We start from the raw sequence: 27,506 nt of genomic DNA on the forward strand, positions 1-27,506 counted from the left end.
TCAGTATTGATACATGTTTAATTTATTAGATTAAATTACATTAGCAAATACTCTTGTGCCAACATATTTAGGGGGACTAATGTTACAAGTTGGTGTTACAAAATAAGCTGAGCTTTCAAGAAACCTGTCCGGCAGTATATTTGTGTAATATCAGGCAGCCAAGGAGGAAATGGAAAAATGATTCGACGTAGTTTTAAACGTTTTTAAAAAAAATCATTGCCTGAAGTTTGGATATCTTTGTCTGTTTGTAATGTGGTGGGTTTTCTAAAAACTTTAAAAACTGTGTCATTTGACGAACGACATTTTCGTCACTAGACGTATATTTGCATTGGGATTTCAAGTGCACTCCGCAATTGGAATGCCAGTAAATATGAGATATCCGATGTGATCAAATTCTCTTTGTGAACTTGTGAAGATGTGTGAAGCTGGTGAGATACGAGGTTGCAGAATTGTCGAGTAGAAGAGCTTTATGATCAATGTGCAAAAGATAACTCTTGCCATACTTATGTCTCATCACGAATCGTCACAAATTTTGAAAGCACCACATCCAGCATTCGCTTTTGTGACGCTGAGACTGCTAGAACTTAGCTGTAATTGTGGATGGAGGACTTGATCGAGTGATCAGGACACTCAAATTACAACCTGAAGAACTGACTATTTGCTTCAATGGGCGAGTAATTAGCAACAATAATAATATGCTATGCTCCCACTTCGGTCTGGAACGGTGTTGTATTGCTAGCGGCATCGTTCTTCACACGACAACATCGGGTCAAAATCCCATCCGAACCAATCCTCTGTGCGCAGGTGACTGACTGTCCAGCAACGGGTAAATAAAGTCAAACAATCCAGACCTAGACCTTTTGAGATTGTTGTGCGCATAAAGAGGAAAGAAGATAGTTTCGGTCTATTGCACAACATTCCGTGGATTCTTTAGTAATTTGTTAAGTTAAAAACTCGACGAAATCGATCCACTTGTTTAATACCATACCATAATCGCAAATATACAACAATTTAAAACATAGCTTTATTATATAACTTAAAATTGACGAATGTTATTCGCGATCACCTCTCCTGGTTGGTTTCCTTGCAGGACCACATACCTTAATAGTAATTCGTCCGACCCGCTTCATTGACCTCCTCCGTTGCTGCTGTAGTCACACCATCCATGTCGAGCTGTGTGATAGGACAGTGGCGATCGAGCTCCTTGCAATCGTTGGCAGTCAGGTACGGGAAGTACTCATCGTCACCCTCCGGTAAACTGTTTGAAGAACCGATGGAACTGTCATCAGAGCCGGAGCCATTGGATCTGCGGTCGGAAGTTGGAATGGAAAACGAACGAGATGGAGGGAAAGGGGCCGAAGTTTTCCCAACACAATTAGCATGTAAGAGACTGTACGGTTGGTACGGTATGGTACGATGCGCTCGTTCTGTTTTCGTCCCTTACCGGAAGACTAGCTTGAACAGCTTGAACAGAATGCCACTCTTCGGTGTCATCACCCTCGAGACCTCGCAGAACGTGCGCAGAATACAGGCACGGCCATCGAATCCATGGCTGTAACGAGGAATGGGCATGCTCGTGAAGGAGTTACTCAATACCACGCTAAGGCTATGATGCGCTTACGCCATTATCATGCTCTCCAGCGATTGATGCACATCTCGGCGCGTGATCTTCAGGCCAGGTGGATTGAAGAACTCAATGTTCATACGAAACCCGATACCGTGTGCCCAGATCGTGGAGTTGTCTGCCACCCCATCCTTAATGTTAACACGAAACTAAAACGATACAAACGGTTACTATTTCCATGGGGCTGACGTAGCACAGCAACCTTCACTTACAATCCCTCTCGAAATGGGATGAAAAATCAGTGTCCTTTTCCGTCGGGCAAGCGTTTGTGTGGAGTTCGTATAGAAACTGTTATCACATTCAACAAAGACTCCAAACACTACCAACGTCACCAGTGTCACCATGGAAAACCACCGAAACGAATCCATCCTCTCCGTATACGGTTGCTCTGTTACTGTGGTCAATCAATGCGTCGACCCGATCTCTACCGGTGCGCAATTGTCCACGTGCTAACTTTGCCACCAAACTAGTGAAGATGTTAAGCATAAGTAAACGTTTAAAACTGAACGTCTTGATCGGTCTCGATCAACTTTCCATCCACAGTCTGGCTGGTCGTGCCACAGCTCGACGGCACTGTTCTAGCTTTCACTTACGTCTGTTTGTTTGTGGACGTGATTAACGTGTTAGGCAGATCTGTGTCAACGGACGGGTCGTGATCGATCTTGATCGAAATGGGCTCAGAAACGGTTCTGGTTGTAATTTGTTGTAGCTTTTTTTCTTTCGTTTTCGTTTGCACGTTGGACATTCTTTCCATACACCAACGTTGATGAAACCCATCGCGCAATTCTTTTAGTAACGAAAGTACCAAAGTTTTAATAGCAAAATTAAATTTAGTTAATGCATCAATTTATCATTGCGTTTTTTTATGCATTTTTATTTTTATACTATAGCATAACTTGTGGTGTGATTATGTTGGTATTGATATTTCAATAGTTCCACAACCTCAACCTGGTAAATAATTGCATAATAATTAAACCATATACGAGATAATGCAATATCTACAATATAATATACATGTCCTACGCGATATAATTCATTAAGTATATCAGTATTCTATAATTCCAAGATTCGCTTCTGATTTATCTCGGAGATCCTGAAAAAAACGACTTACTAACAATTGATCTTTGGACAGTTAGTCCATAGTCACCAATTGGGTGGCCCGGTTTTTGGCGGTCGATCTTCGCTCAAGAAGAACCTGTAAAAAATCCCATCCAGACAAGTAAGACAGAGCTTAGCTAGTAAGTCAGATATTTAATAACATTGCGGGTTGCTAACATTCTTTCGATATATTCTACCATTCTACATTTCGATTGCCATAATTAATTTTAACATTTAAAAATCCAGAACTTACAAATGGAACTAGGAATGATACTTTGAAAGGAATTCTATGTAATATCGGAAATATTCTTCAACAATTGAGAACTCTCGTTTGGATTGATGCTCTGCAACTACAACAATACGGCTCACATCACAAGAATTACACCAAACATTCCACTCTGTTAAGTGCTACCAAAACGCTCCCAATTAATAAAAAATAAAATGTAAATACAATAAGGCTTACAAAACATATTTTATCTTTCATTTTAATGGCATAATTGTAATTCACCAATGCATTGCCGTAACAGTGTCCAAAAGCCCATGCCCATAGGGACACTGCTCATACAGGCGGGCACAATCAACCCCGTTAGCACCGTACTTTCGTGCCATTTTGTACTCATCCGATAGGTCATCCGTATCGGCGGGTCTGCAAGCAAGAAAGCAAAAGAAAACCCCAAGTCAGCAAACGGTTAGGACAGCTTAGCTCCCATTCATGACCCGCTCGGAGCCGGTGGTCGTTCGGTGCTTACGTGAAAACAACGTCCAGTATTTCGCCGACCATCCCGTTGTGGGTCAGCGGTGTGTCGGCCACCTCGCATATCGTTCGCAGCAGACAGGCACGTGCACTTTCGCTGCGGCTGCTCCGGTTACCGGTTGTGCCGAGAAATTGTTCCAGTAGCGCGTACAGCTGCTTACGTCCCGTATCGACGTACGTATCTACGCTGTAGCGGTTCTTCCACACCGACTCCGGATGCGGGAAGATAATGTTTGGCAGGATGCGATAGTTGGCCTGCAGGTTAAGGCCCAAGTTGATGCTGCGCTTGAGCATGTGATGAAAGCGGACGGGTGCGACGAAACCGAAAATCACTTTCGCCACACCACCGTTCACCGGGAAGCTGAGCACGTACCGTCGATCGCGGTTATGATGCACCGCTAATGGGGTAGTTCTGTTGGACCATTCGGCGGTGGGTTGTGTGCATTGGGATGCATTAACGGTGCCACTAACTAGCAGCACTAGAGCACAAATGAACGCTGCTGCACAAAGGTGGGAGGGAGCGCCAAAGTAAATCGGCCTGTTGCGATACATGCTTGGAGTTGGGATTGATTTCTGTTCGATTTAATTCTTGCCAGAACGAGCTTCTTCGGGACACTAGCAAATCAATGTCGACAGTGATCGTAGAAAGCAGAATGACCACCGTTTGAACATTATTTACATTGTTCTTTAGCGCCAAAACTAACCAAAACTTTGGATTTGTTCGTCTTATTTGGAATTCGCGCAGAGTGAGACAAATGGTGCGGTGTGTTTTATGCGCAAACAATGGAATAAATATTTATTTACAGTTCAACAGAAGCCCACGGCGAGCTTCGGGCTTTACAAATAGTACAGAAAAATGCTTATCGTTAAACTAGCTCCTAAGTGAACCGACACGATCCACCTTAAGAAACGTCAAGCAGATTCGAAAAGTCGCTCAAAACCGACCGATGGCATCGATCGTAGATTAGATCACAGTTAGCGCCACTGGCGCCGAGTCGTTCGGCCATTTCGTACGCGCGTTTCTGTTCCGTTTCGTCTGCGGCAAACGATTCGTGTACCGACGGGCTGAAGAAAGGGAACCACAGATCGATCATTAGCTCGGCGAACCACCTCAACCCAACTCATCAACTCACCTCAGCAGCAAGTGTACCACCTCGGTCATGAAATCCTGCTGATCCTGCTGCTCGGTACGTTCAAACGGGCTGTGCGCCAGCTCACAGACACTCTTCAACAGACAGTCCTTTTCGTATCCAAACACATGCAGGAAGTCTTCCACGAACGAGTACAGCTGTCCGGCGCTGAGACCAATCGGTGATTGATGATCGATGGAACGCTTCCAGCTACGGGCCGTCACCACGGACGTGGACGGGAACTGTCCGCGGAAGATACCGGCGATTGCACGGGCCCACGTGGGTGGTTTGTAGAACTCGAGCAACCGAAACGGCAGGTTAAAGTTTTGCTGAAATCCAAGATTGATGCCCAGTTTACGGGCTGGGTATTTCTTCTTTGGCGCAAACAGGCGTCCATCGGTGGCGGTTAACATGCTGACCTGGTGGAGAAAAGCTTTATCAGTAACGCACCGCACGAGTGCTCTGTGGGCGAACGTACCTGTAATGTGGTTAAGATCGGGAAAAGAAGCACTTTCCGTTCCTGTCTTGAAAGTGTCCTCAGGGAACTATTGCTTGCTGACCAATCGGTACGATCGTGCGCCACACACACCGCTAGCAGGAGACAAACACACAGAATCGATGGCAAACGCATTTCGGGTTTCGGTGGTTCCAGATCGCGGAACGAACACTACTGGGCCATATTCGACGAAAGTGTGCCAAAGACATTCCCTGCTCGCGAGACTCGCGGGGAAAGGCGAATGCGTCGTCCGTGCTGTCACGTACAAACCATTCAAGCACTCGCCCGGAAACGTGTGGAAATTAGCAGTTGTTTGATTGGACCAAAGTCCCCATTTATTGTGAAGCGGACAATATGGTGACAAGCGGGAAGAAGCAAATAGAGCAATTGATTCAACCAGGTTCATGATTCGGGCAGCAGTTTGAGATGAAAATTAAAACGAAATCTATCATCTTAATGTGAACAACTCAATAAGGGAGTTTTATGCGCGAAGATGAAAGGTACATCAACGCCATTGGTGTGTAAACATAATTACGTTTAAATTTAAAGTAAAAAAAAAAATCTATTCTTTTGCATAGATTGAACATTACAAAGTAATTGAATTTTTAATTAGCTTTTAATAGGTAACATTTATTCAATTTGTGAATTATTTTAACGACACCCTGCTTTGAAAGCAATGTGCCCCCAGAAACCGTTAAAACATCGAAGGCCTGTCGCGATGAAATGCCGACAATTGAAATAGAACGCTAGCGTCCTCTATACGTCAGGCTCTGCACTAACATGTGTCGGCAAGTAGGTAGTTCCGACAAGGCTCGTCACTTTCAGCATATTTTTGCTTGTATGTTGAACGACAATAGTTATGTGAGTTTGGTAAGTTTGGGAATGGATTTAACGAGAAACAAAATCACAAAATTGCACAAATTGCTAAATAATGCCCAACTTGTTACAACTGTCATATTTACAACCCAATGGCAAAGCGCATGTCAACATGTTGAACAAACCTCTTCTACGTTCAATGTTCCTTTTTGTATTTCGTACGAAAGTGTAAACTGTGCGGGATAGTACGATACAGTAACATTTTACCACAGTGTAGTTTAAATTAATCTTAAAGTGCTTGTAGTTTGTTTTAGTACGCGTTATGTTGCGTGCCCAGCTCTGTTCCGTATTGTTAACTAAACAACTGTGCGATGTTGCGATGAAACAGGCATGCAGAAGCAATTCTACTATCTTTGGATTATCGTCTGGTAAGCATCTTTCAGTGAGCAAATATGTACGGAACCATGAAACAATTGTTCTATTAGTGTAAAAAATGCTGCAAATCAAGTCTGCGATGCTTGCCGGTGTTGCTTTGTATTTGTTTACTCGCTAATCAGCTGTTCCCCAGTTAACAAATGAGAGTTGTATTTTTGACAATTGTTTTTTGTGCTGTCAAATTTAAATTTGAATTTCGCTAAACCGAGGATGCCGTTTATTAGGCAATAGAAGCAGTTACGCAACGTATATAACATATTTTTAACTTCCGATTATTCGCTTGTGCATCTTTTTAGGATTTGGAAAATGTGGAGTGGCAGTAATACGGGTGTCTGGCTCAGCGTCAAAAGCCATCGTTCATAAGAAGACCCGGCTTAAAAAGTGTCCAGAACCTCGACGGGCTTTGTTAACAAAAATTTTCCATGGTCATACGAATGAAATGATAGACCGAGGGCTTTTGCTTTGGTTTCCTGGTAATTTTTATCGTTATCAGAAATTTCGTATGCATCATTCTAAACTGATAAGAAACATTTCTTTTCGTTTAGGTCCGCACAGCTTTACTGGTGAGGATACGGTCGAGTTCCATGTGCACGGCGGTTCGGCAATAGTTTCCGCCATGTACGACAGCTTAGCTACGTTCCCCGATACTAGAGTAGCGGAACCGGGAGAATTCACAAAACGCGCATTCTTCGCCGGCAAAATGGACCTGACGGAGGTGGAAGGCTTGGCGGATTTAATACACGCCGAAACGGAAGCACAACGAAAGCAGGCACTGCGACAAGCCAATGGTCAACTTTCATGCTTCTACAACGATATGCGTACTCGACTGGTGAATGCTATTGCCAGCATTGAAGCTTACATAGATTTTTCCGAGGATCAAGATGTCGACGACGAAGTACTGAACGTAACCGTGCAGAGGATTGAAGCCGTCATCGAGGAATTGAAGGGGCATCTTAACGACAACAGACGGGGCGAACGACTACGAAACGGTGTCCGAACGGCCATCGTTGGGGCGCCAAATGTGGGCAAAAGTAGCTTAATCAATCTGCTAAGCCAGCGAAACGTTTCGATCGTTACGAGTATAGCTGGCACCACAAGGGATATAGTGGAATCGCACTACGATATTGGTGGTTATCCAGTCATTCTAGCCGATACTGCCGGGTTGCGGGCAAACACTGACGACGTGGTAGAGTGCGAAGGCATTGCCCGCGCTAGAACGTATGTAGATTGTGCCGATTTACTGTTGCTCGTGGTGGATGCTTCTCGCATCGATCGGGTCAATAGATTGGATGCTTTTATCGAAGAATACACACAATCGCTCGGCATAGACAAGCGTATGATTTCTCATACGTTGATTATTCTCAACAAATGTGATTTAGTGGACAATGACACGCTAGATCGGTTGAAAAACAATTCCACTTTCAGTTGTTTGTCCTGCGAGAGTAAGGCCGGATTGGTGGAACTTATGGAACGTATCAAAACACGGCTAGAGCAACTGTGCGGAAATCCTGCAGTGGAAAGTCCTACCATCAGCCAAGAGCGTCATCGCTCGCATCTAAAGCAGTGTTTAACGTATCTCGAGCGGTTTCGGGACTATTTCAAAGAAACTGCAGAAACGGATCGAGATCTCGCCATCGTTACGCATCACCTGCGCAATGCCGTGCGCTGTATTGGGAAAATAACTGGTACGGTCGAAACGGAGGAAATTCTAGACGTTATATTTAGTACGTTTTGCATAGGGAAATAAATAAAACGAATTGATTTATCAACAGTAAAACCAGTCCATCGGTCCATCATACGTCCTTGATCAAGTTTTAAATTTCAATCGCCGTGCATAGTTCTAACCTAATTAAATTTACCCGTAATACACGACATAGATTTACTGCACGGAATCCTTTGAACCACTCACTGTCAAGCACTGTCATTGAGTAATCAATTGTCTTTGGCTTTTGGCCGGACATATCGCTTCATCTTAGCTTAGGCATATCACACGTTCTCTGTCCATGTGGATGACCTAAACAGGCATTACTAAGTCCGTATACCGTTGGGTGTTATTCTAACCAAACATGTCCAGGTCTCCGAAGCCTGAATGATCTAATGTCTAAGAACACCATAATGTTCTTTATCTGACTTAAATTCCACATGGTTAACTTTAACATCTAACAGCGTTGATGCAACTTTAAGTTGTACAGAATTGGAAATATATTCTAAGCTCTGTCAGAAGAACACAAGCGGGTCCGAAAATTATCTCTTGCAACGATAATCTTCGAAAGCAAAGTGAAGAAAAAGCCACGGAGAAAATAATTTCGAAACTTTTTGTGTCTGTGTGCGTGTGTGGTGAAGCATGTTACGATGTCCGGATGGATGGTACGAAAGTTTCGTCCGAACACGTGTTGAAATATGAAATTATTTACTGCTAAAGTGCATTCGCCGGACGTATTGCATAAGCGTTTTTTTTTCTCTCTCTCTCAACGCAAACTATCCTTCAGCGTGTGTAAAAGTTGGGTCCCAATTCTGTTTGTCTTTAGTTTCCGATGCAATCGATCGCGCAAGATGAGGAAACAGGGGTACAGTTTGGGTTTTCGGGGAGGAAAACTCTATCTACCGAAACTCGATATATCCCCCAAAAGCACATGATCAACTGGGAATCTCTAGCAGGAGTTCTACGCCAACAGCGGCAGGCCGGCAGAGACATTCGGTACGAACTGCTCACTGTGCCAGCGGCCGGTATGATACACGTACACATAAATCCCTCCATCACACCTGGCGAGTTCCTAACGCCGTCGTCCATTGGTCACGTGCGAAGGATGATCTATTTTGGTTGCTTTCTTTTCGCCTTTCCTTTTTTTGCTTTATTCGATTGCCGTATTGAAGGTGGCAGGCAAGGATTATCCCAACACACCAGCAGGAGAGCACAATAAATCCCGCAAGCAGATTGGTGACGTGGGGGAATTTTTCTTTACCAGCCATCCCGTGCATCTTGGGTCGGGGTGGCGTTGCAACTTCGGGAAAAGTTGCTGTGCACAAGAGCCACCCAGAGCAGAGTACTTTGGTGGTCATGTTTTGGGTTGTCTGGGCGTGTCGAAGTGTGCTTTGGTCGCGTTGTGGAGCAGCGAGATGAAGTACGAGTTTTGAGGTTGCGCTCACGAGCCACGGGACAATCCTTCAAGCGGGAAGCCGCGTTTCCAGAGCGTGCCCAGAATGCAGCCCAAGTTACGGGGGACGGGGTTTGTCCAGGTTCGGTCCCATTCAAAAAGTGTTCTTCGGTAGTATGTGCGTGTGTTCGATGTCTGGGCGCTTGCTTCCATCCGCTTTGCCCCACACTAATTGGACAACGCCACCAGACAAAACTCTTTATCTTTAATCGGCCCTCCGAAACAACCGATTTCGGAATGATTCATTTCTGGACCGATTCCAACCCAAGCCCGGTGCCGTCGATCACGCGAAGCGGACAATTTAATTAACATGATAATAAGAGCTTTAACTGTGTCCCTGCTCGATAAATTAGCGCAGGGCCAGTAGTGGATCCGTCCAGTGCCGCTTGTAGTTGCAAAAATTTGGGGAATTCTACGCAGAAATTGTGCGTTTTTTTTATTGTTGTTGTTGTTGGCTACATTTTGCCTGACTCACAACAACGACACCGGCCCCGACCACGGCGCGTGTTAGTCTCGATTTCGACAGGCTAGTTCCGAAGATATTTGCGAGCCGCTTTTCCCCCTCCCGTTGGGCAAGGAGGAATCTGGTGAAAGAAATATATTGAGACAGGGGTTTAGTGCCCTGCTGCGTTAGGGCGATTAGGGCTAACAGTAAGCTAGGGATGGGAAGAAATACGGCCGAAAAACGATTGCCGAATGGTCGAATGGACGTAAAACAACAACAAAAAAAAACGGCAAGCTACTTCGGAAAGCGTGGAATAAATAAGAAATAAATTACTTGCCCCAATGGTGCTGTTCGTGGCCGCTCCTGCGTACGGCGGAACCTGTACGCAACGGCGGGAATACTGGGCGGATGAAGGATGGCGTTTCGTTTGGCGCTTTGTTTTCCGCAGCCCGTTTACCACCCCGTCCCGGACCTTGGAACCGTGTTGACCGTCCCGACCCGTACCCGGTTTCATTGTGTCATTGCGGAAAAGACTGCTGCATTTTAATCATTAGAACACGGACCGGCCCACTGTGTGGTGGAAGCGAAACGGTGGCGGTCGTGAAATTATGGAGCAAAAACAAAACATCCTCCAACCAACAGCAAAACCAGTCAGTTCTCGGTAACGGCTTCATCTTGAGCTGGCTGATGGTGCACTCAGACGGAAGGGACCATGACCGTGAACAGGTACGACGCGTTTTTTTATTTGTATTGTCTCGCGCAAAAGGGGCGGAGGTGTTCTAAGTTTTGCTTCCCATATAAGGAGGGAAAACCCCTGCCAAGATGGCACGGGCTGTCGATAGTTGTTAACGGGGAAATTGACACACCGGTGTGGTTCGGTATCGTTCGCTGCTCTTTGTTTTCATTTTGTCTTTTCTATTCGTAGAGCTGTTCAGCACATTGTTGCACTGTAGACACTGTCGGTGGTGGGCCGGTTTAGAAGTGCTCTGTTGTACAAAACATGTCACCACGGCCATAATCGTATACTGCAAAGTTTATTAGGTGAAAAAGGTGAGCGAATAGGTTGTATACGCATGGCGCAGCAGTTTGAGGGGACAAGGTTTAGAGCACACGCCGAAGTTGCACCGGTAAATCACTGATTAGAGAACTAAACTTTGTGATAACTTTTCAATTTAAGCATCACGAGCTGGGGATTATGTTGCAAGAATGGGGATTTGATTGCGATTCTATCGGTAGTTGAGATGAACGTTTAGATTTTCTTTGTGCAATCATAAATTTCATCAAATGTGCTTGAGACTATTGTTCTCTTCGTGATTGCTACGTATGCTTGCTTCTTTGTTGTTCTATCTCTTGTTACGGACCTTTTGGAAAAAAAACAAGTTTTAAAGGGTAAAAATGCATTCTTACGTTCAATTGCACTACTTCTAGAGTCAATTAAGTTTTAGTTACTTTAGGGAATTAGATAAAAAAGAATAGAACGAAAGCAGACATTCACGAGACAAAGATTACAAGATGACTTACCAAAACTGGGAATTAGAAAGGTCATGTACAGTTGAGTCATGTACAGATATAAAAAATGGCTAAACAATCAAGTACAATATCAAGTAAAACAGGATAAGCGACTCGCGAACAATTGTTATTACGAGTTTTAAAAATTATTCAGTAAAATTATAATGTTGGCTGAGTAATTGAACACCAACAGCTATGTTAAGTAGGGGAGTTTTTTTTACATTTGAACCAAGCTTTATGCTTTCCATTATGATATTACATAGTAAGCCCTTTTAAGTTACATATTCTACCGATAGTATTATATAGTTACCATTTTGCATCTTGAATTTTTGCCTGATATTGTGTCATTAATGATCTGGAGCTAACCTAAATAAGTCCTACGACACTGCGTGTGTGATGCTCAGAAGAATTTTTGGCCTTTGTATGTGTGGAAGGACAATGAAGTAGCCGCTACAACCATGAGCTCTATGAGCTGTTTGACGAACTTACTATCGATCATGTCATGAGAATGACACCGGACGACCCATCCCGTAAAGTCCTTTTAGGTCGTCCGCATGGACAGAGAAGGCATGGTAGGCCCAAGTTGAGTTCGAGTGATGGCGTAGAGGAGTTCGCCAGAGAGGTCGGGATAATTTAAAGGGCTCCTGCAGCAGGCTAAAACCGGATAAGTAAGTGGAGAATGTGAAAGTTGTTGATTTATTCTTGGGAATTCCACTGCCATTTTGTGATGAAACGAAATGTACTTCGATGAAAACTCAAAGGCAATTCCGCGTTTCCGTCAAACCAACGTTAGGGTGTGCGATGGGTCTTAACATATCCATGTTATTAGAGTTTGCCATTAGACTAACTTCATTTATTGATATTCGTCCTTTCCATATATGTTTTTTTTTTTTTTGAGAAGACTAGAAGCACTTGAACTATCTGTAGAGTCTACTTAGCAAAGCTCTACTCTGCAAAGCTGGTCAAATAGGATGAAGTGCACCCCTGTGAAGTCAATAAAAGAAACTGATTCCAGCCAGATTTGCTGTGCTTAGCGATGGACAAATGAGCGATAGGAAAAAAAGAACATCCCTGCAAAATTATTTAAAGATCAATTTCTGCTGTAAGCGTTAGAAATTTTGAAGTCTATTTGAATTGCGCTTGATATATTAGATACTGGGCTCCATCTTGACATGAAATTTTAAGAGCAAATGATATCACAATATGCTGCTGTGGAAAAAGGGTTCCCATGCAAATATCTCGAGCGGAACCCTTCTTTACTACTTTACTACTACTACGATTCAAACGTCATGTTACGTTTGTTATGCATCGTACAAATATGCGCCTCATAATCATTAGCAAACGCAATTTCCTTGCTACGTGTAAACATATCTTTTTTCGCGCCCCAAAAAGTATGCTGCTTGTTGGAAAATCAAATACTTTATTGCAACAGGTAGATTAATACTTCAAATCAAATCAATTGCATGTTTCGGGTTGGATGTCGTCACAAGGCACCACATTGCAACGGGGGTTCCGCAGCATCAATTCAAAAAAACATTTTCCTCTTCCCCAGTTAATGCTTATCCGTTCGCCTTATTGTCAACCCGGCACTGTGTGCGCTTCCTGTAATCTCACTTGATGTTTCCGTGCATGTTTGCGCCTGAAGAGCGGACGTGGCAAAGCGATACAATTTTGTGACGTTTTCCGTTTCCCAGTGTACTGCACGTGGACGAAACATCCTGCCAGTCCGGCCCGGGGCGATTCAAATGCGAGAGTCAAAGCGAAGGCAGGAAAAACGTCCCAGTCGCAGGAAAATGGTCGTTTCAAAGCGTCGTGTGGTGCTTGGCCGTTAGGTGGCCGTACCTTGCAGGATGTGAACTGTTGCACTTTGGGCCACCTTACCACCGTGTTGCGCTTGCACGAGCGCTCCCTTGTCCGTTTTGCATCTCACATTCATTTGTGTTCGCACTCTTTGATAGTTTTTCTAACGGCTTCGCGTCGCGCGTTGTCCGCCCTTTGCAATGTGGTCCGTCTCTGGTGCCACGAACCGTCGCAACTTGATGTCGTCCGACGAAAGTTCTAATGACTTCATGTAGTGCTGCCGGTGTCGGTAAATGTCCGCTCGCGTACAATGTACAAGTGAGCAAAGTTTCTGCCCGGGGAGCGTTCCGTGCACCATGTTTCCTGCTGTTCTTCCAGCCCCTTCGATGCTTTCGCTAGCAAAGAGAGTGAAATGCATTCCGGCGAGTGCAGCAAAAAAAAACCAGACGCAGTTCAACGTGCGCTTCTCTTTGCCATTTGCTACATTCCCGCCACTCCGTATCACAACTTCGAAAGTTGGCCGGGGTTTTCTATCTCCCGGTCATTGAATGCATCGCTTGTGTACGGCAAAATGGTGTACGGCGCTGCTCATAATGGCCACCCGTAAGCCAGTGCGAAGTTTAACCTTTCCGCTGTAGGTGCGTTTCCGTCTCGCACACGCAACGCACGCTAGCAGCGCCACGAATGCGAAACGGCGACCGAGTGGGCCGGAAAATATCCGGAAAAGCGGATGCTCTTGTTGCCTTCAAGCGTACCGAACGATTTTCTACGCGAGGAAACCATCGTTCCCCATTATGCCTTCCTTTCGACCGGTTGCATCTGCTGCTGCTGTTCGGTTTGCTCTTCTCGCTTTCTTCATTATTCGTCTGCCTTCATTGATGTTGAGCTCGGGAGCTGCTGCAAGGGGTGGGCGCTACCGAGAGGGTAAGGTATCCTCTGGCCACACCGGATGAGCTACAGCTTCCATAATCACGCCGTGTGCATGTTTGTGTTGCCGTCGACTGTTTGACTCCTTTTATGCAGTAATTATTCTCCGACAGGTGCGATCAGCCAACGTTTACGTGGGTGAGTCGCGCTGGTGAGTGCGAGTTTTCGGTGTTCGACATGTGATGTTGAGCATCAATGTGGAGCAAAGTGTACGAAGAGAGAAAATGGGGTCGTTCGTTCACCAAGATAATACAATTTATGAACATTATAAACGCATTTGGCAGGCAACGTTGAGTAAAGGATAATGTTGTTAAACTGTAATTATGCTTAGTTAATGTAAAAGGCTTAAAAAATATTACCGTTTGACTGTATCGAAGAACGAATGCGATATTTCTCGGTAGAAAAGAAAACGGAAAACTTCACACACATTCGGACATCGACGCCAGGATGGCTGGACAGCGCAGACATGGTATTTATTATTTTGCAATAATTAATTGGAAAAGTTCGATACTGGAAGTTATGATTTACTTGCTAGTTTTGCTTCTGCAGCAGGATTAGTTGGTATAATTCCTGAGAAGAAAATATGGAAGCGGCAGCTTTTCTTCCCCCGTTTGCCCGTTCATCTGATGTGCTGAAATTAAAGTTTTTCGTTAGATGGAAAACCATTCAATGGATTGGCAATTATTTCCAGTTGTTCGAAATTTTTAGCAGGTTAGTACGTTGATGCAAACAGGGAAATGTTTCTGCTGTAATTAAAAATAGATGTTTAGCGGTAGATGCATTAGCAATTTAAGCTTCTGCTATGTGCTCTGTACTTTTGGTTACATTTATTATAGTGGCTTTACTATATGTTTAAGATACAATATGTACTATGAACTAAAATAAAAGTATTCCTTGCAGTATTTTTGCGTTAAAGAGGGAGAGCTTATTTATCTTAACATTAGGATGGTGAAAAAGAGGTTCATTTTTTGTCATAGCCATAAAACTCCATAAATAAACCGGTCAAACTAGAACTGACGTACAGGAAGGTTTCACTTAGTATTTAGTGTGTGAATTTCTAGTGATTTACCGTTTGCAGCTAGCAACCATAAATGGTTAGAATTGAAAACCAGAAGAGGTATTGTGTTCTACTATGACAAGGGCTGACCACACACGTGTTGAGAAGTTGGTTAAAAACTTCGAGACCTTGGATGGGCAAGTCTGTCTCCATCACCAATATCCAGAAAGTAGGACTCCCTTGCATCAAGCGATTATCATCTGTCGGATTTTCGGATAATGTTTGGCCACAACTTTAACTCGCTACGATTTTCGAGTGACACAGTTCAAATTTATTGCCGCTTACTTTGATGAATCCGATTCAAACAGGTCCTACAGCTCGGAATTACTAGTACATATACGCGATCGCTATCGCCCTCTACCGGAATTAACCGCCACCTCCCTAACGTTAAGGGTTGTCAAACATCTTTGACAGCATCTTTTTCTGTCATTCAAAACCTTGCTTAGTGGCAAAAAATAGAGATGAAGAGAAGATTGACCCATGCAATTATTTGAGATTTTCGCCAACCAAAAGCAAGGCTTCCAAGAAGATAAGAAATAAACAATAAAACTATCTTTAAAATGACTGAAACATATACAACAAACACGTGTATGTTTTACCCCTATACCCCAAAAACTGAAGCTATTTTAAATAAAGCCATGAATTTCCCGTAAAAATAATGGATATCTTTTCCCCAAACTGCATGCGATACTACATCTGCAAATAATGCATACGTAAAGCTACCTGATGATTAGGATGGTTTGTAAATAATGCTTTGGTTAAACCCATAATCAATACTTTGGTAGAATTTGTATCCTTACTGTCATCCCAAGCGAAATACGATCGTTTCGGTGAAGGTATGTAGGCACCCACACTAAATTGAAAGCGGTCGTCCAAACACAGTCACTCCATATTGATACACACGGGTACAAACTTTATAACCCACAGCACTGTTTGGTGTAATCCGGCCAAACATAAAGCCAAACGTGGGAACAAACCGTGGGGGTAAATTTCGAGAAGCGATTTACCGAGTATTTTTCGGTCGCTCGCTCTCTCCCTCAGTAGCAACCAAATGGACCGGCTTGAATGTTGACGGAGCCCAATTCGGTGTCCACAGTGTAGCCCATACGTTGACGCCTACCGAAAGCTTAGCGCCTGAACGAACGGGGCGAAACGATCGTGCCCGTAACGGGGAACCGTAGCATACATTTGCTAAAACCCAATGGTTATTTTCCACTACAGCTGGTGGCAAACGATGGCCAGCGGTGGTGACTAACACGGCCACCCAATGCCCGTACGCATCGGGCTTAATGATAGCGAGAGACGATGAGGATAAAATTGTGCTGGTGGTGCTCGGTGGAAATGGTACCACGCGGTGCAAGCGTAATGAGATGGGAATGTTCCGAGCACGAGTTTCTTGTTTCGCCATGCTTGTGTCAGCTTCTCTTCGGGGTTTTCATCCGCCTCCGCCGGACTGCCCTTCTGCACCTTCCTGTACCAGTGCCAGTTTTGAAATCAAAGAATAATTTAATTCCACCACGACTAGCGTACTGACCCGCGGGCGTCAGACGTCCAGCAGTTGCGTTCTGTCTGTCTATCCACGTGTGTGTGCTCGCGGCCTGTTTCAGGCATGTTTTGGGCGGGTGGAAATGTTTCGCCCTTTCGCCAATCGAAATCAAAGCAACAGGGACACGCGAACGAGGATGAAATGCCGGGGAGTGACCATTTCGCAAAACTCGTGCTTGCCAATTTCTGCGCTCCTTTCGTAACGGTGGCTGCATGCATAGTTCGTCGTTCGGGCAGCTAGGCTCGATGCATTTCAGGGGGTGTACGGGAAATCCGAAAGTCATCCGAGTTGGGTTTGCTCGAAGCAGTCGAATTGGAAGCGTGAGCCGGTACGAAGGCGCTGAGAGGAAATTAAATGTGCTAGCCAAACAGAGCCAATTATGCTACGTCTGACGAGTTGCGCCAAACCAACGGTCGGGTAAAGTGAAAACACATCCGTCTGACCGAAACCGAAAGGCCGATGAAAAAGCTGAAGCCAAAAGCGTTGTGGGAGATCGAATGGTCTTGATGGGGGAAAAAGTCGTATCAGATTGAAAACGGAACGAGTAATGCATTTTAGTAATAACATTATTTAACCCCTACGTAAACCTCACGAAAGTTCTCTTGTTACAAGATCTATCTGTTGCTGGTAATGTAGAAAATACCAACTATCGTAGATGGGTTTCGTCTCGGTAAAGCTGCTTCGCTTTTGCTAATAGCATATGTTCGAAGAGTTGAATATTGAGCGATGGAACCGCATCCCTACAATACGCCTTGTATGCTAGATCACACGCTCACGTACTGCATATGGTGCATGTGCAGAATGCAACACTGACTGATCGTCACCACACATGCAATGGTTGCACTGCATAATGAAGGATTTTCATAGATTCATTAATTAGCGTACCATCGCGATGGTTGGGAGGCAAACTTTACAATCCGATGCTACGTTATGTACGCCTGGCACGTGCAGCTGTACCATCCATTTCGTGGATTTAATTACTTAAAGTTTACATTTGATCGTAGGGTTGAGCCAAATGTTTTGTACTTCACCGTAGCAACCAGCTGGAGGATAATGGAACTTAATTTGGAGGAAATGAATCATAGGTGAACCTCTTTGTTGGTAAGAGTTTAGACGGCGCAGAGTTGCATTACGTAGTTTGCAATTGAAGCTTACGGTAGTGAGATTGAGATGACAATCGGACAAACTTCAAATGCTGAAGAATTACAAATTAAAGATGGCAAAGAATCATCTAGCTGAATTGTAATATTATACATGAGTTAAATCTTTATGTTCATCATAGTACAATTAGATTAGAAAAATGGAATGAGACATTGAGACAGAAATTCCATATAAGTCAAAGTATAATTGTATTAGATTACAAAATAATGACTTACTAGTAATGCTGATGTATTTATTAAATTTATTCAATTTTAATCACCACTCCAAAATCCCATCCGGACCGATGCCCCTTACGTAGGACTGACTATCCAGCTACGGGTAAATAAAGTCAAAGTAGGCCAGAAATGATAAGCTTAGACCTCTAGAGGTAGTTGTGCGCATAAAGAAGAAGCATCAATCATTTGTTTGACTAAAAAGCATCATCTGATTTATTCGATTATATTGATGAATCAGGCTTCGAATCCTTACGGGAATTAGACCATGGGATACTTACTTCAATACTCACGAACAGCGGATTGATACATATTTTCATAAGTTCATCATGTTAAAACTTCAGTTAAACCGATGAGCTGGTTATGTGCTGATGCATAAGTTAAACCTGTCACAAACAAGAACTGAGTTCTCGAAGTCACAATTTCATTGGCTGGACTTACAGCAGAAACCATCGGGTGTGATTTAACCTGGAAGTCGGGTCGTATGTGCGTGGAGTCCGCTAGTAAATCCCGTTTGCTAGTTAGTTCGCCGATTTCACTATCAATTTCGGCTATCCAGTGTAAAAGTCACGGATGTTCAGAACATAAGTGGCATGAGTTTTTGCGTTTTTCTAAGTATTAACTGTGAATAAACTACGCACACTACATCGTACTTAAAATATTGAGCTGGATTTTGGATCACTTATCAAAAACACACCGGCACTGCAAACGAACGGTACTTGAAAATGTGTTCCACATTTACGAGGTTCGAAGCAAGGACGAGACGATGGCAGGCCGGATGGATGAAGGAGAAGGTGGACAGGTCATCAATTTCGGGACCAAATAATCGACAAACAACTACCATTAATATACCTCGCAACGTGCAACGTTAAACTTTGCCGGGGCAATCGATTCGAACGGAAAATCATCGAAATGCACCGCCCGTTTTGTAGCGTACTGCACCGTACATTTAACTGCATTCCATTCGACCGATGACTGTTATTGATGAATATTGATGGCACTGGGCAGGGGTGGGCGGGTAAGCAGGTAGCAACGTCATTTTGTCTCACATTTTCTACCATTCCCCTCCCCTGTTTCCTTTTCCCTTCCTCATTCGTTCATCGTCCGCGGCAGCTCGACGATAGCTCACGCAAAACGCAAATTATATGCATCTATCTAAATTGCCTTCTGAAATGGAGCACCATTTAGAGCATTTTCGATTCATCTTAATTACTGACCTTGCCGTTCAGACCACCACCGTTTGGCACTGGGACCCTCGCACCACTCCCGCGGAATCGGTACGATTTCGTACGTACATGCATTTTGACTGGGAACGAAATTATTTTGGTGAACATTTGCCGATCTAATTAGAGAGTGGCGCATTTTGCATCGCCCCGAGGGATGTCGTCGATGAATGCGCTGGACTCGTGGTTCGGCTTCCGGAGTGGTTGCCGTTATGTTAACCGCGGCGCGTGGGATCGGGGGCACCCAGCACGCCCTCCCCATTAGGTGCCTGTTGCTTTATGGGCGAGGCAGGCTGGAGAAGCGAAACCTCCGAGACGTGGAACGTAAGAACTCACCCAACCTTGGACGGACTACGGGACCAAGAACGGAAAACCTAAGCACCATGAAATTCACTACACAACCCCAACGATGACGAGGACAACAATGTCCATGGCTTTGTATGTGTGTGGGTGTGTTTTGGGGTGAGCGTGTGTGTGGGCCATAGTAGTAGGTAGGAGTTTTTCCACCACCTTCAAACATAAAAACCAGTGCGAGGCTCATGAATATTCAACAGGACACATTTTCTTGCCCTCGGTCAGGAAACCAGTACCGGACACATGCAGCAGTTCCTTTCTTGGTGGTTCGGTTCAGTTCCGCTCCGAAAGCAACCGACCATTGGGAGGATCCTCCCTACCACCTGTTCCAGCCCGGCACTACGGTACTGCTGATTGGTCAACAAAAGGCCAGCGTAAGGATGTTGGACGTTGGAAGCTCTGTTGGCTTCCGAAAACCGACAAGCACCCGGCTCCGGTAAAACATAACGTGATGAAGGATTTGTTGTTTTTTCTCTCTCTCTCTCTTTCTCTCCGTTCTGTTGCTGTCGGTGGGAGTCGGATTCTTCTTCTGCTAGTGTACCAAAGCGAAGGGTTTTCGTGATGGCCAAACGAAAGCAAAGACCGGCCAAAAGGTAACCATGCCCAGGGTAGATGAAGCAACCGGGAACCGACTGGCGCCGTATGCAAAACAGGGACGAGGAAGGTTTGATGGAGTTTGACGGAAAAATTGGCAGTCTCTGTAAAATGTTTGGTCACGTAAAACACAGGTTTACACAATGTCCACAATGGACCGGGTCAATAGGTGAACGGGAGGGGGATGGGAGGTATTCGGGAGGGGGTACCATGTTTCGGGATGGAAATGAATTACGAAAGGAAAATAACTGGTTTCCATCACTAGTTTTAATCATTTCACTAACCACTTGCATGAATGCCCATGTTAGGGGATTTTCCACTTTGTGGCATGTGGAGCTTCGTGCATTCGAATTACGTGTGTGATGTGTACGTACATGGCGTACGTATTGAACGTTGTTAGTGTTGTCACAGCTGGAATATGCAGGTGCAGGTTTTGGAAGAAATATTGTAGTGCCTATGTTAAGAACTGTACATTGTGTATATTTTGTCTTTGAATATCAATTTTAAACTGCAAAAGCGATTATTTTAAAAATGAAGAGGATACAAACTCAGAAAGATATGCAGTACGTTTAAGTTTATTTAAAATAAATATATATATACTCTATATTAACAATTATCACAGTTCATGATTTGCCACTTTAAAGTGTGACAATGATGTAATCTTACGTTCGTTTACTTTCCGATTATTTATTTTGGAATTGGAATACTTCAGCGCTCAAAGTAGGGTTTTTTTATTGTAAACCTCAATTTCACCTGTATTAATATCTAATAGCAAATCCATTATCCCGAGGTACCTGGTGAACACATTAACATCATCACTCCATCTCTATTTAAGCCTACCATGCGTCCTTAGACCTTGTTGACCACATGAAAGATTTCAAAAAGATTTAAAGGGCTGGGTAGTCCGGTGTCATTGGAATGACATGCCCAGCCCACCGGAATCTGGTGTATCTAGCTCGTTCGTTATCAGCTCAATAATAAATTATTATTCTTTATATCCTTTGCTTTATTATCCTTATTTTAAAGGAAGGTCCTGCAGTATGCCTAGCCAGGAATGTTTGGCAGGATGTAATCATTGCACAGAGCCTCTATTGCTGGGTGTTATTTGTGCCGTCTTCTGTAAGAGTTTCAAGTTTCTACTATTTTCGGCAGAGTTCCAGACAGATTTTGGTTCCTCAAATCATCGACGTCTAATTGTTATGTCCGAATAATTCTAGACTTCCTTACTGTAACTGTGGTTGGAATGTCATATTTGACTTGTTTTATCTTAGACTTATCTGGAAACTACGATGTGGAACAGTTAAAATACCTCGGTAAATATATTGGAATTTATACGTATAAATCAACGTATAGGAGAGGCCCATTTGTCATTATTGAAGGATTTTTTTCATATGAACACTCGGGAATACGTTTTTATCTGCACTCCATCAATGTACTGTAAATTCATAACAAGGAAGTGAGTATACATAAATCGGATACAGTAAGTCTCCCTGGAATTCCTGCTAATGTGAGGCGCACTTTACCGCTGCAGATTTTTCTGGTTCTGCACGAGCAAGTACCGTCGCTTTCAGTGGCGTATTCAATTGAGATGCACATTAATATTCAGCCAATACCAATCAGCTGTACGTCCTAATTTAGTTACTTAAATATTGCCAAATGAACGTTCTAAGCCATAAGAACGACTACGCAGCCAGCATACATAAACGTTTGGTTTCTTCGCCGTTCCCCAGCGTGGCTGTGTAATGGATCGTAAATTCAGCCACGTTCTAGCTAACGCATTCATACACGGTTTCAATGGAAGACACACACACACACATTTGGGAGCCTAACTACCAAATGGAGGAAAATGGAGTTTTGGAACTGAGATTTGTGCATTTGCAGAAAAAGATTGTCCAATGTGTCGATCATTACAACATTCATACTCAGATTCGATTTGCGTTCAATATTTTATTTGAAAAGCGCAGTAACGCCGTACAACGGCTGTTGCCCAAGGAGGCATAATTGAAATGGTTTTGCCAAACAATCGGAACCGATCGATTAAGCGTGTTAACACTCGCATCAGCTCATTGCTCGTGGTACGATGAAGCAAAGGGCTGGGGTTACAGCAGAATGTAAAAGTTTCCCCGGGTTGCGTTGGCCATCTTTCAAGCAGTGGATTTCGCTTTAAGTCACCACCATCTTTCGATGGTTTCGGACGGTGGGTTATGATTTCTGAAGTAAAGAAATTGGCTACGGCCAAAGCGAAATGGTCCGGTGGGGTGACACCATTACGCGGGCATCCCGCCGAAAGGCTTACCGACGACGGCTGGGAGGAAAATTCTGGTGACGCTTTTCCATTAAAAGTTCATCTGGCAACTCGACGTAACGAGACTTTAAACGCCATCCAATTCGAGCAGCATTTAGGACTTAGTTTAGCCTGCCAAGTCGTGGGTACCAAAGGTGTGGGCACTGCGTCTCTCCATCGTTGGCTGGCTTACTTGCCCCCGTGATTCGGCACCCCAAGTTAAGGGCCACTTAGGATGTTGGGGAAAGCAAAAGCAAAAACGGAAAATCCGAACAGAGAAAGAAAACTGTACGCGACACAAACGCGGTGAAAAGTCAAGCTTTTGTCCTTCGAGTTCCCGTTTCGTCCTTCAGCATGGAGCATTGAGTACGATAACTTGCTCGCCTAAGATGGATCTCGTGGACTGTCGCCGCGGGAGATGGCAGTTGAAATGGATGCTAGCAGCTTTTTCGGGTATGGGAATTTCGAAGAAAGCATTTCTTATTCACTTTTCGGTTTGAACTTCACAACAAACGTCACTGTTTGCCTTACCGAGGCGTTACGGGCAGGAAGAGTTCTCAAACGCACACAATACTGCTTGTGCGCGCCGTAATACCATGGGCAAAGCTGCGTGAGTTGCCATACTCGGTGGTGAACAGTGAGGTAAATGGTAATACAAAAGTTTATGCAAACATTTGACCTTTGAATGGTATAATCAACTTTGACGTTCACGTTTGTCGACCACATGGAGAAACAATTGGCCAAAAACTTTCCAATTTTCATTCATATTTGTGTTCATATGTTTCATTTTCTCTACTGTCGTTGTTGTTTTCCGATGAAATCTTATATTAAATTTAGGGCAAAGCTGCTTTGCCTTTACTTCTTTGGTTAAAAATAGAGAAAAGGGATGAAAGTATGTTGTTATATATATTTCATAACTCTACCGTTACCGTATCACATATTCGGTAGCTAAACAAGCCAGCTTGCGTCATCGCCCACCTACGAACGGAGAATGCCGATGCTGTGCCAGCCGGACAGCGGTGCGAGCCTAGACATAAAATATTCACCAGAACTGGGGCCCATTTTCTCCAGTCCGGTCCGGTTTCGCAAATCTCTACAAACGCCAACCACGTTCTAAGCAAAGGCTGCTGCTGCTCTGGCTAACAATCGATTTTTATGCTCTCCTCATGCTCACTGGGAGGATCCCAGATCTGTCCGTGTGGCGTGAGATTTCGAAGGACGTGCAAAACAAATCCCGAGCGTGTCGTGCATTCCGTCTAACACCGTCATAGGGTTGATTCGGTCCGATACGTAGAACTTTTGCGGGAGCAATGGTCCGGTTATGTTGCGAGCGCAATTCGCTCCCATCGAGTCGTTTACTCGAGCAGAGAGAGAGAGCGAGAAAACATGTTTTGGAATTGGACCTCACCTTTCGCAACCCCTCCAAAACGATGCATGTGAAAATGTGAAAAATCGCGCGAAGCTCATCGTCATGCGTTTGTTTTTGGGGTGTTTAGTTGCGTGAGTACTATACTCTCCACGCGCGTATAATCTCTCCTCCGGTGCTCGATTTCGGGGGGCCGCACGGGTAAAAGAGTAGCAATGCAAGAGACCGGCTGAAAAGCCGATTCATATGCCGTCAGCTACTGACAGGTGAGATGATGTTGTTGTGTGAGAAAAACGGAGGAACTGATAAGAAAATGTGGGACATTTCGGGGAGCGAGTGAGATTGGTGAACAGAAGCGAACTGTACAGGAGTGGAATAACACATTCTCCCAGATCCGGATTAATGCATCCATGTTGGTCGATGGTCAGTTCCAGCTCCAGCTGGTCCGTCGATGAACTCCCGGTCGGGTTTTGCTGTGTGCAATTTCCTCCGTGGAGACTTTCACTCACTTTGCGGTGCTGAGTGCCGGCGGTAGCTCACAGGACACGATGAACTCGAGCTGTAAAGTTTCTCCAAATGCCCACGAGTTCGCAGGGCTAGTTCACCATGCGTGGATGTTGTTTTTATGCATTCTTTTCAATAGTTTGTTAAGCTTGGGTGGGGTTTTATATGCAGGAGAGCATCAATGTGCACTCAGCATAATACTCTTGTGCTGCACCTATATGCACGCATGCATCACTAACCAGCCAAAAGTGTGCATAAAACCCGTATCATGTTGCAATTGAATTTGGCAGCAGTTCTTGCCCCAAGACGGAACATTCTCAGCGAACGCATTCCCTCCTTAATTGCTTTCAAAATATGAAGTTTCGCTCACCGCTAGACCGAACCAAAGGTTGTGCATCAATCCTCACCACACGCTCTGTTTTGAGTGGCCAACCCGAGAGTACACCCAAGAGCGGCCGGAAAATGACAGTTGGTGCGATGGAAAAGCGCTTGCGCATTGGAAGCGTAACCCGCGCCAGCACGAACGGGAAAGTGCCCGTGAGTGCCCCCGCCCGTACGCGATGGGTCCCATTTTCCCGGTCGAACAGCTTTGGTAAGGTTCGGGTCGGGTAGCATACGGTTCGGGTCGGAATTTTCCCGTAATCGTGAAGTTTTGGGGCACCGGTCCAATCGGTTGGGGAATCAGTTGGAAATTGACAACCGTCGCGTTCGTTCGTGCTGGTGCGTACGTAGTAACGGGTCCTGTGGTGCTGTGGTAAGCATTTGACGTTGTTGGTGCCTCGAGCTGACCCGTTTCTGCAACCCGCTCCACCGGTGAAACGGTGGACACCCCACAAACGGCTGCTGCACTGCGGCACCAAGCTTATGTGTATAGCAGTTTAGTTGGTTAAGTTTAACGATAGTAGAATGTTTGGATGCAAATTCTGACCACCGACCAGCTTTCGGGAAGGAGTTATCGAAAGAAATTAGTGAGTACGTCGTACAGATCGAACACGAACTACTACTGTTGTTAGTGAATCTGTGGTGAAGATGTGAAGATGAGAGCCCTCTCTCTCTCTCGCTCCCTCTCTCGAATCTCAATCTCTCTCGTTCCCTTCGGCAGTGGCAGCTTGCGTTCGGAACGAAAGGAGCAAAACAAAACGGAAGGAAAAATCGAACATACCGAGAGTATCCGGGAACGGGAAGACACCTGGGCGCCTCCCAACGAATATCCTCTTGGGGTAGCATCTCGGCACCATTCTCGGTACCAGTGCAGTGTTTGTGTGCGTATGTAGGTGATTTTCGTGCGCAGAAAATGGTTGTTTTTTGTTCACGGTAGTGTTAAGTGATGTCGATGCTATTTGGTATGTGAATGTGTATGATGCGTGTGAGTGAGTTTGTGTGTTGGGCGGGCACTTGGTGGCAGTCCTCCACGCAAAATGTTCGTGCGAGATTGAGTGTGTGTGAGGAGAATGAAGCACACCCATACTAACATGCAAGCACGAACACATACCCACACAAATGTGAAGTAAACTGCAAGGACCTCGACCACCGTTCTCGAGCTGCTCGAACCAAAGCGCACCGGGAGTACCGGACGGGTACTGTAGGTGCCATGGTTGGGGCTCGGTTGTCTGTGTCTAATCAGTCTATCAATAGGTGTGAAGATCTCCCCCAGTGAAAGGATTCCTTTGAAAAGGATACACACACACACACGTTCGTCACCGGTGCTTCTCGCAAAAGCACGGGGGACTAGTTTATTTTCAATCAACGGTACACGGTTCATTGAATTGTGCTGAAACGATGGAGTGTACGGCTTTTCACGCTCCCACGTGGATGTCCTTAATTCCGTTCCCAACTCGCCCCGCTAGCGGCGCCGCTTCCGTCCCGTGCGAACATAGTGAAAGGTGTCGATGAATACGTAAACGTATGTGTGCTGTGTGGCTTGTGCTCCGCAGCCCGAGGAGTGTTGTGAGTGAGTGTTGTTGAAAAATCGATGCTAATGAATAATTAACTATTCACTCCGGTTCAACCGTGCTGGTAGATGCCAAGCGCCACCAAGACGCTCGCCCGGGGTGTGGATGGAATGAAACAGTGCACGTACTTTTTCCCTTTCACCTCTGTAGTGTACCGGTGGTGGAGAAGGCATCCAAATACAGAGCGCAAGTGGCAGTGGGCAGTAAGAAGTTGAGCCATCCAAAATGTACCGTGCCGTGTTGTGGCAAGTTCAACCGTACGCAAGAAGAGCCACGGTGAGATTTGGGCCCACCTGCTCAACCTCCGCTTGAGAGCGGCTTAGTGAGAGCTTGAGAAATGGGGTCCGGGCGAGCAAAGCCCACCATGTGGCACGGTGAAACGGTTCCGAGCCAGAGCGATGGTAAAGCGATACGCGCTGTACGAAAGGATGCGAAGCAGCCAAAACCCGCGGTGTGCAGAGAGTTGACCCAAAAGCGAAGCGAATTTTACTCGCCACCAACCTATGCGCGGGCCAGGGCGCGTGCAACTGAAAATTCGAGTTGCATGTTGGGGTTGCGAGTCGGTTGCGAGCGCGTAATAGCAAACTGTGCATTGATTTCGTCCCGGTGGCCTTCAGGTTTTTTTTTTGATGTGTGGAAATGGATGAGGTGATGCGATGCAGAAATTCGCCCACTCGGAAATCGGATGTCACTGGGGATGGATTGTTGGAGAGGCGTCACAATAGCTGGGATGGGGCAGCGTTATTGATGAGGGAAATCTTCCGAAAAGCCTTTTTTAATTGGCCTGTGAACCGTACCAATATGAGGTTACTATTGCCACTTGCCAGCATGCGTTTCTACGCACAGTTCACAATCGTGCCACTTGAACCATTTTTTAACAAGCCGGTTCGGTTCGATGGTTTCCCAGTTTGAAGATGCAGGCAGAATGTGAAGAAAAAAGAACCCAAGAATGATCATGGACGAAACAGCAAGACGCCAACACGCCACACCGACAGACAGCTACCGTGGCGATGGAAGCTGCGATCCCGAAAAGTGATTCAATTATGCTGGAAATGCTTTTGAAT

General features: G+C 44.9%; 4 protein-coding genes across 4 annotated transcripts; 1 reads left to right on the forward strand and 3 right to left on the reverse strand.

Moving 5' to 3' along the window:
* Nucleotides 1-1,101: 1,101 nt before the first annotated feature.
* Nucleotides 1,102-1,992, reverse strand: LOC128716764 (uncharacterized). Its single transcript, XM_053811375.1, has 4 exons — nt 1,837-1,992; nt 1,622-1,773; nt 1,445-1,552; nt 1,102-1,306 (listed from the first exon to the last, which is right to left on the reverse strand). The coding sequence occupies exons 1-4, from the start codon at nt 1,990-1,992 to the stop codon at nt 1,102-1,104; spliced, it is 621 nt and encodes a 206-aa protein (XP_053667350.1).
* A 1,234-nt stretch (nt 1,993-3,226) lies between these two features.
* LOC128716773 (uncharacterized) lies at nt 3,227-4,028 on the reverse strand. Its single transcript, XM_053811381.1, has 2 exons — nt 3,472-4,028; nt 3,227-3,368 (listed from the first exon to the last, which is right to left on the reverse strand). The coding sequence occupies exons 1-2, from the start codon at nt 4,026-4,028 to the stop codon at nt 3,227-3,229; spliced, it is 699 nt and encodes a 232-aa protein (XP_053667356.1).
* Nucleotides 4,029-4,378: 350 nt separating this feature from the next.
* On the reverse strand, nt 4,379-5,346 carry LOC128709023 (uncharacterized). The gene is made up of 3 exons (XM_053804006.1): nt 5,085-5,346; nt 4,610-5,025; nt 4,379-4,541 (listed from the first exon to the last, which is right to left on the reverse strand). The coding sequence occupies exons 1-3, from the start codon at nt 5,235-5,237 to the stop codon at nt 4,379-4,381; spliced, it is 732 nt and encodes a 243-aa protein (XP_053659981.1). The 5' UTR covers nt 5,238-5,346.
* Nucleotides 5,347-6,240: 894 nt separating this feature from the next.
* On the forward strand, nt 6,241-8,100 carry LOC128708211 (tRNA modification GTPase GTPBP3, mitochondrial). The gene is made up of 3 exons (XM_053803171.1): nt 6,241-6,346; nt 6,650-6,826; nt 6,899-8,100. The coding sequence occupies exons 1-3, from the start codon at nt 6,241-6,243 to the stop codon at nt 8,098-8,100; spliced, it is 1,485 nt and encodes a 494-aa protein (XP_053659146.1).
* The last annotated feature ends 19,406 nt before the right edge of the window (nt 8,101-27,506 follow it).

The sequence above is a fragment of the Anopheles marshallii genome, chromosome 2 (genome assembly GCF_943734725.1).
Source record: "Anopheles marshallii chromosome 2, idAnoMarsDA_429_01, whole genome shotgun sequence".
Classification (NCBI taxonomy): domain Eukaryota; kingdom Metazoa; phylum Arthropoda; class Insecta; order Diptera; family Culicidae; genus Anopheles; species Anopheles marshallii.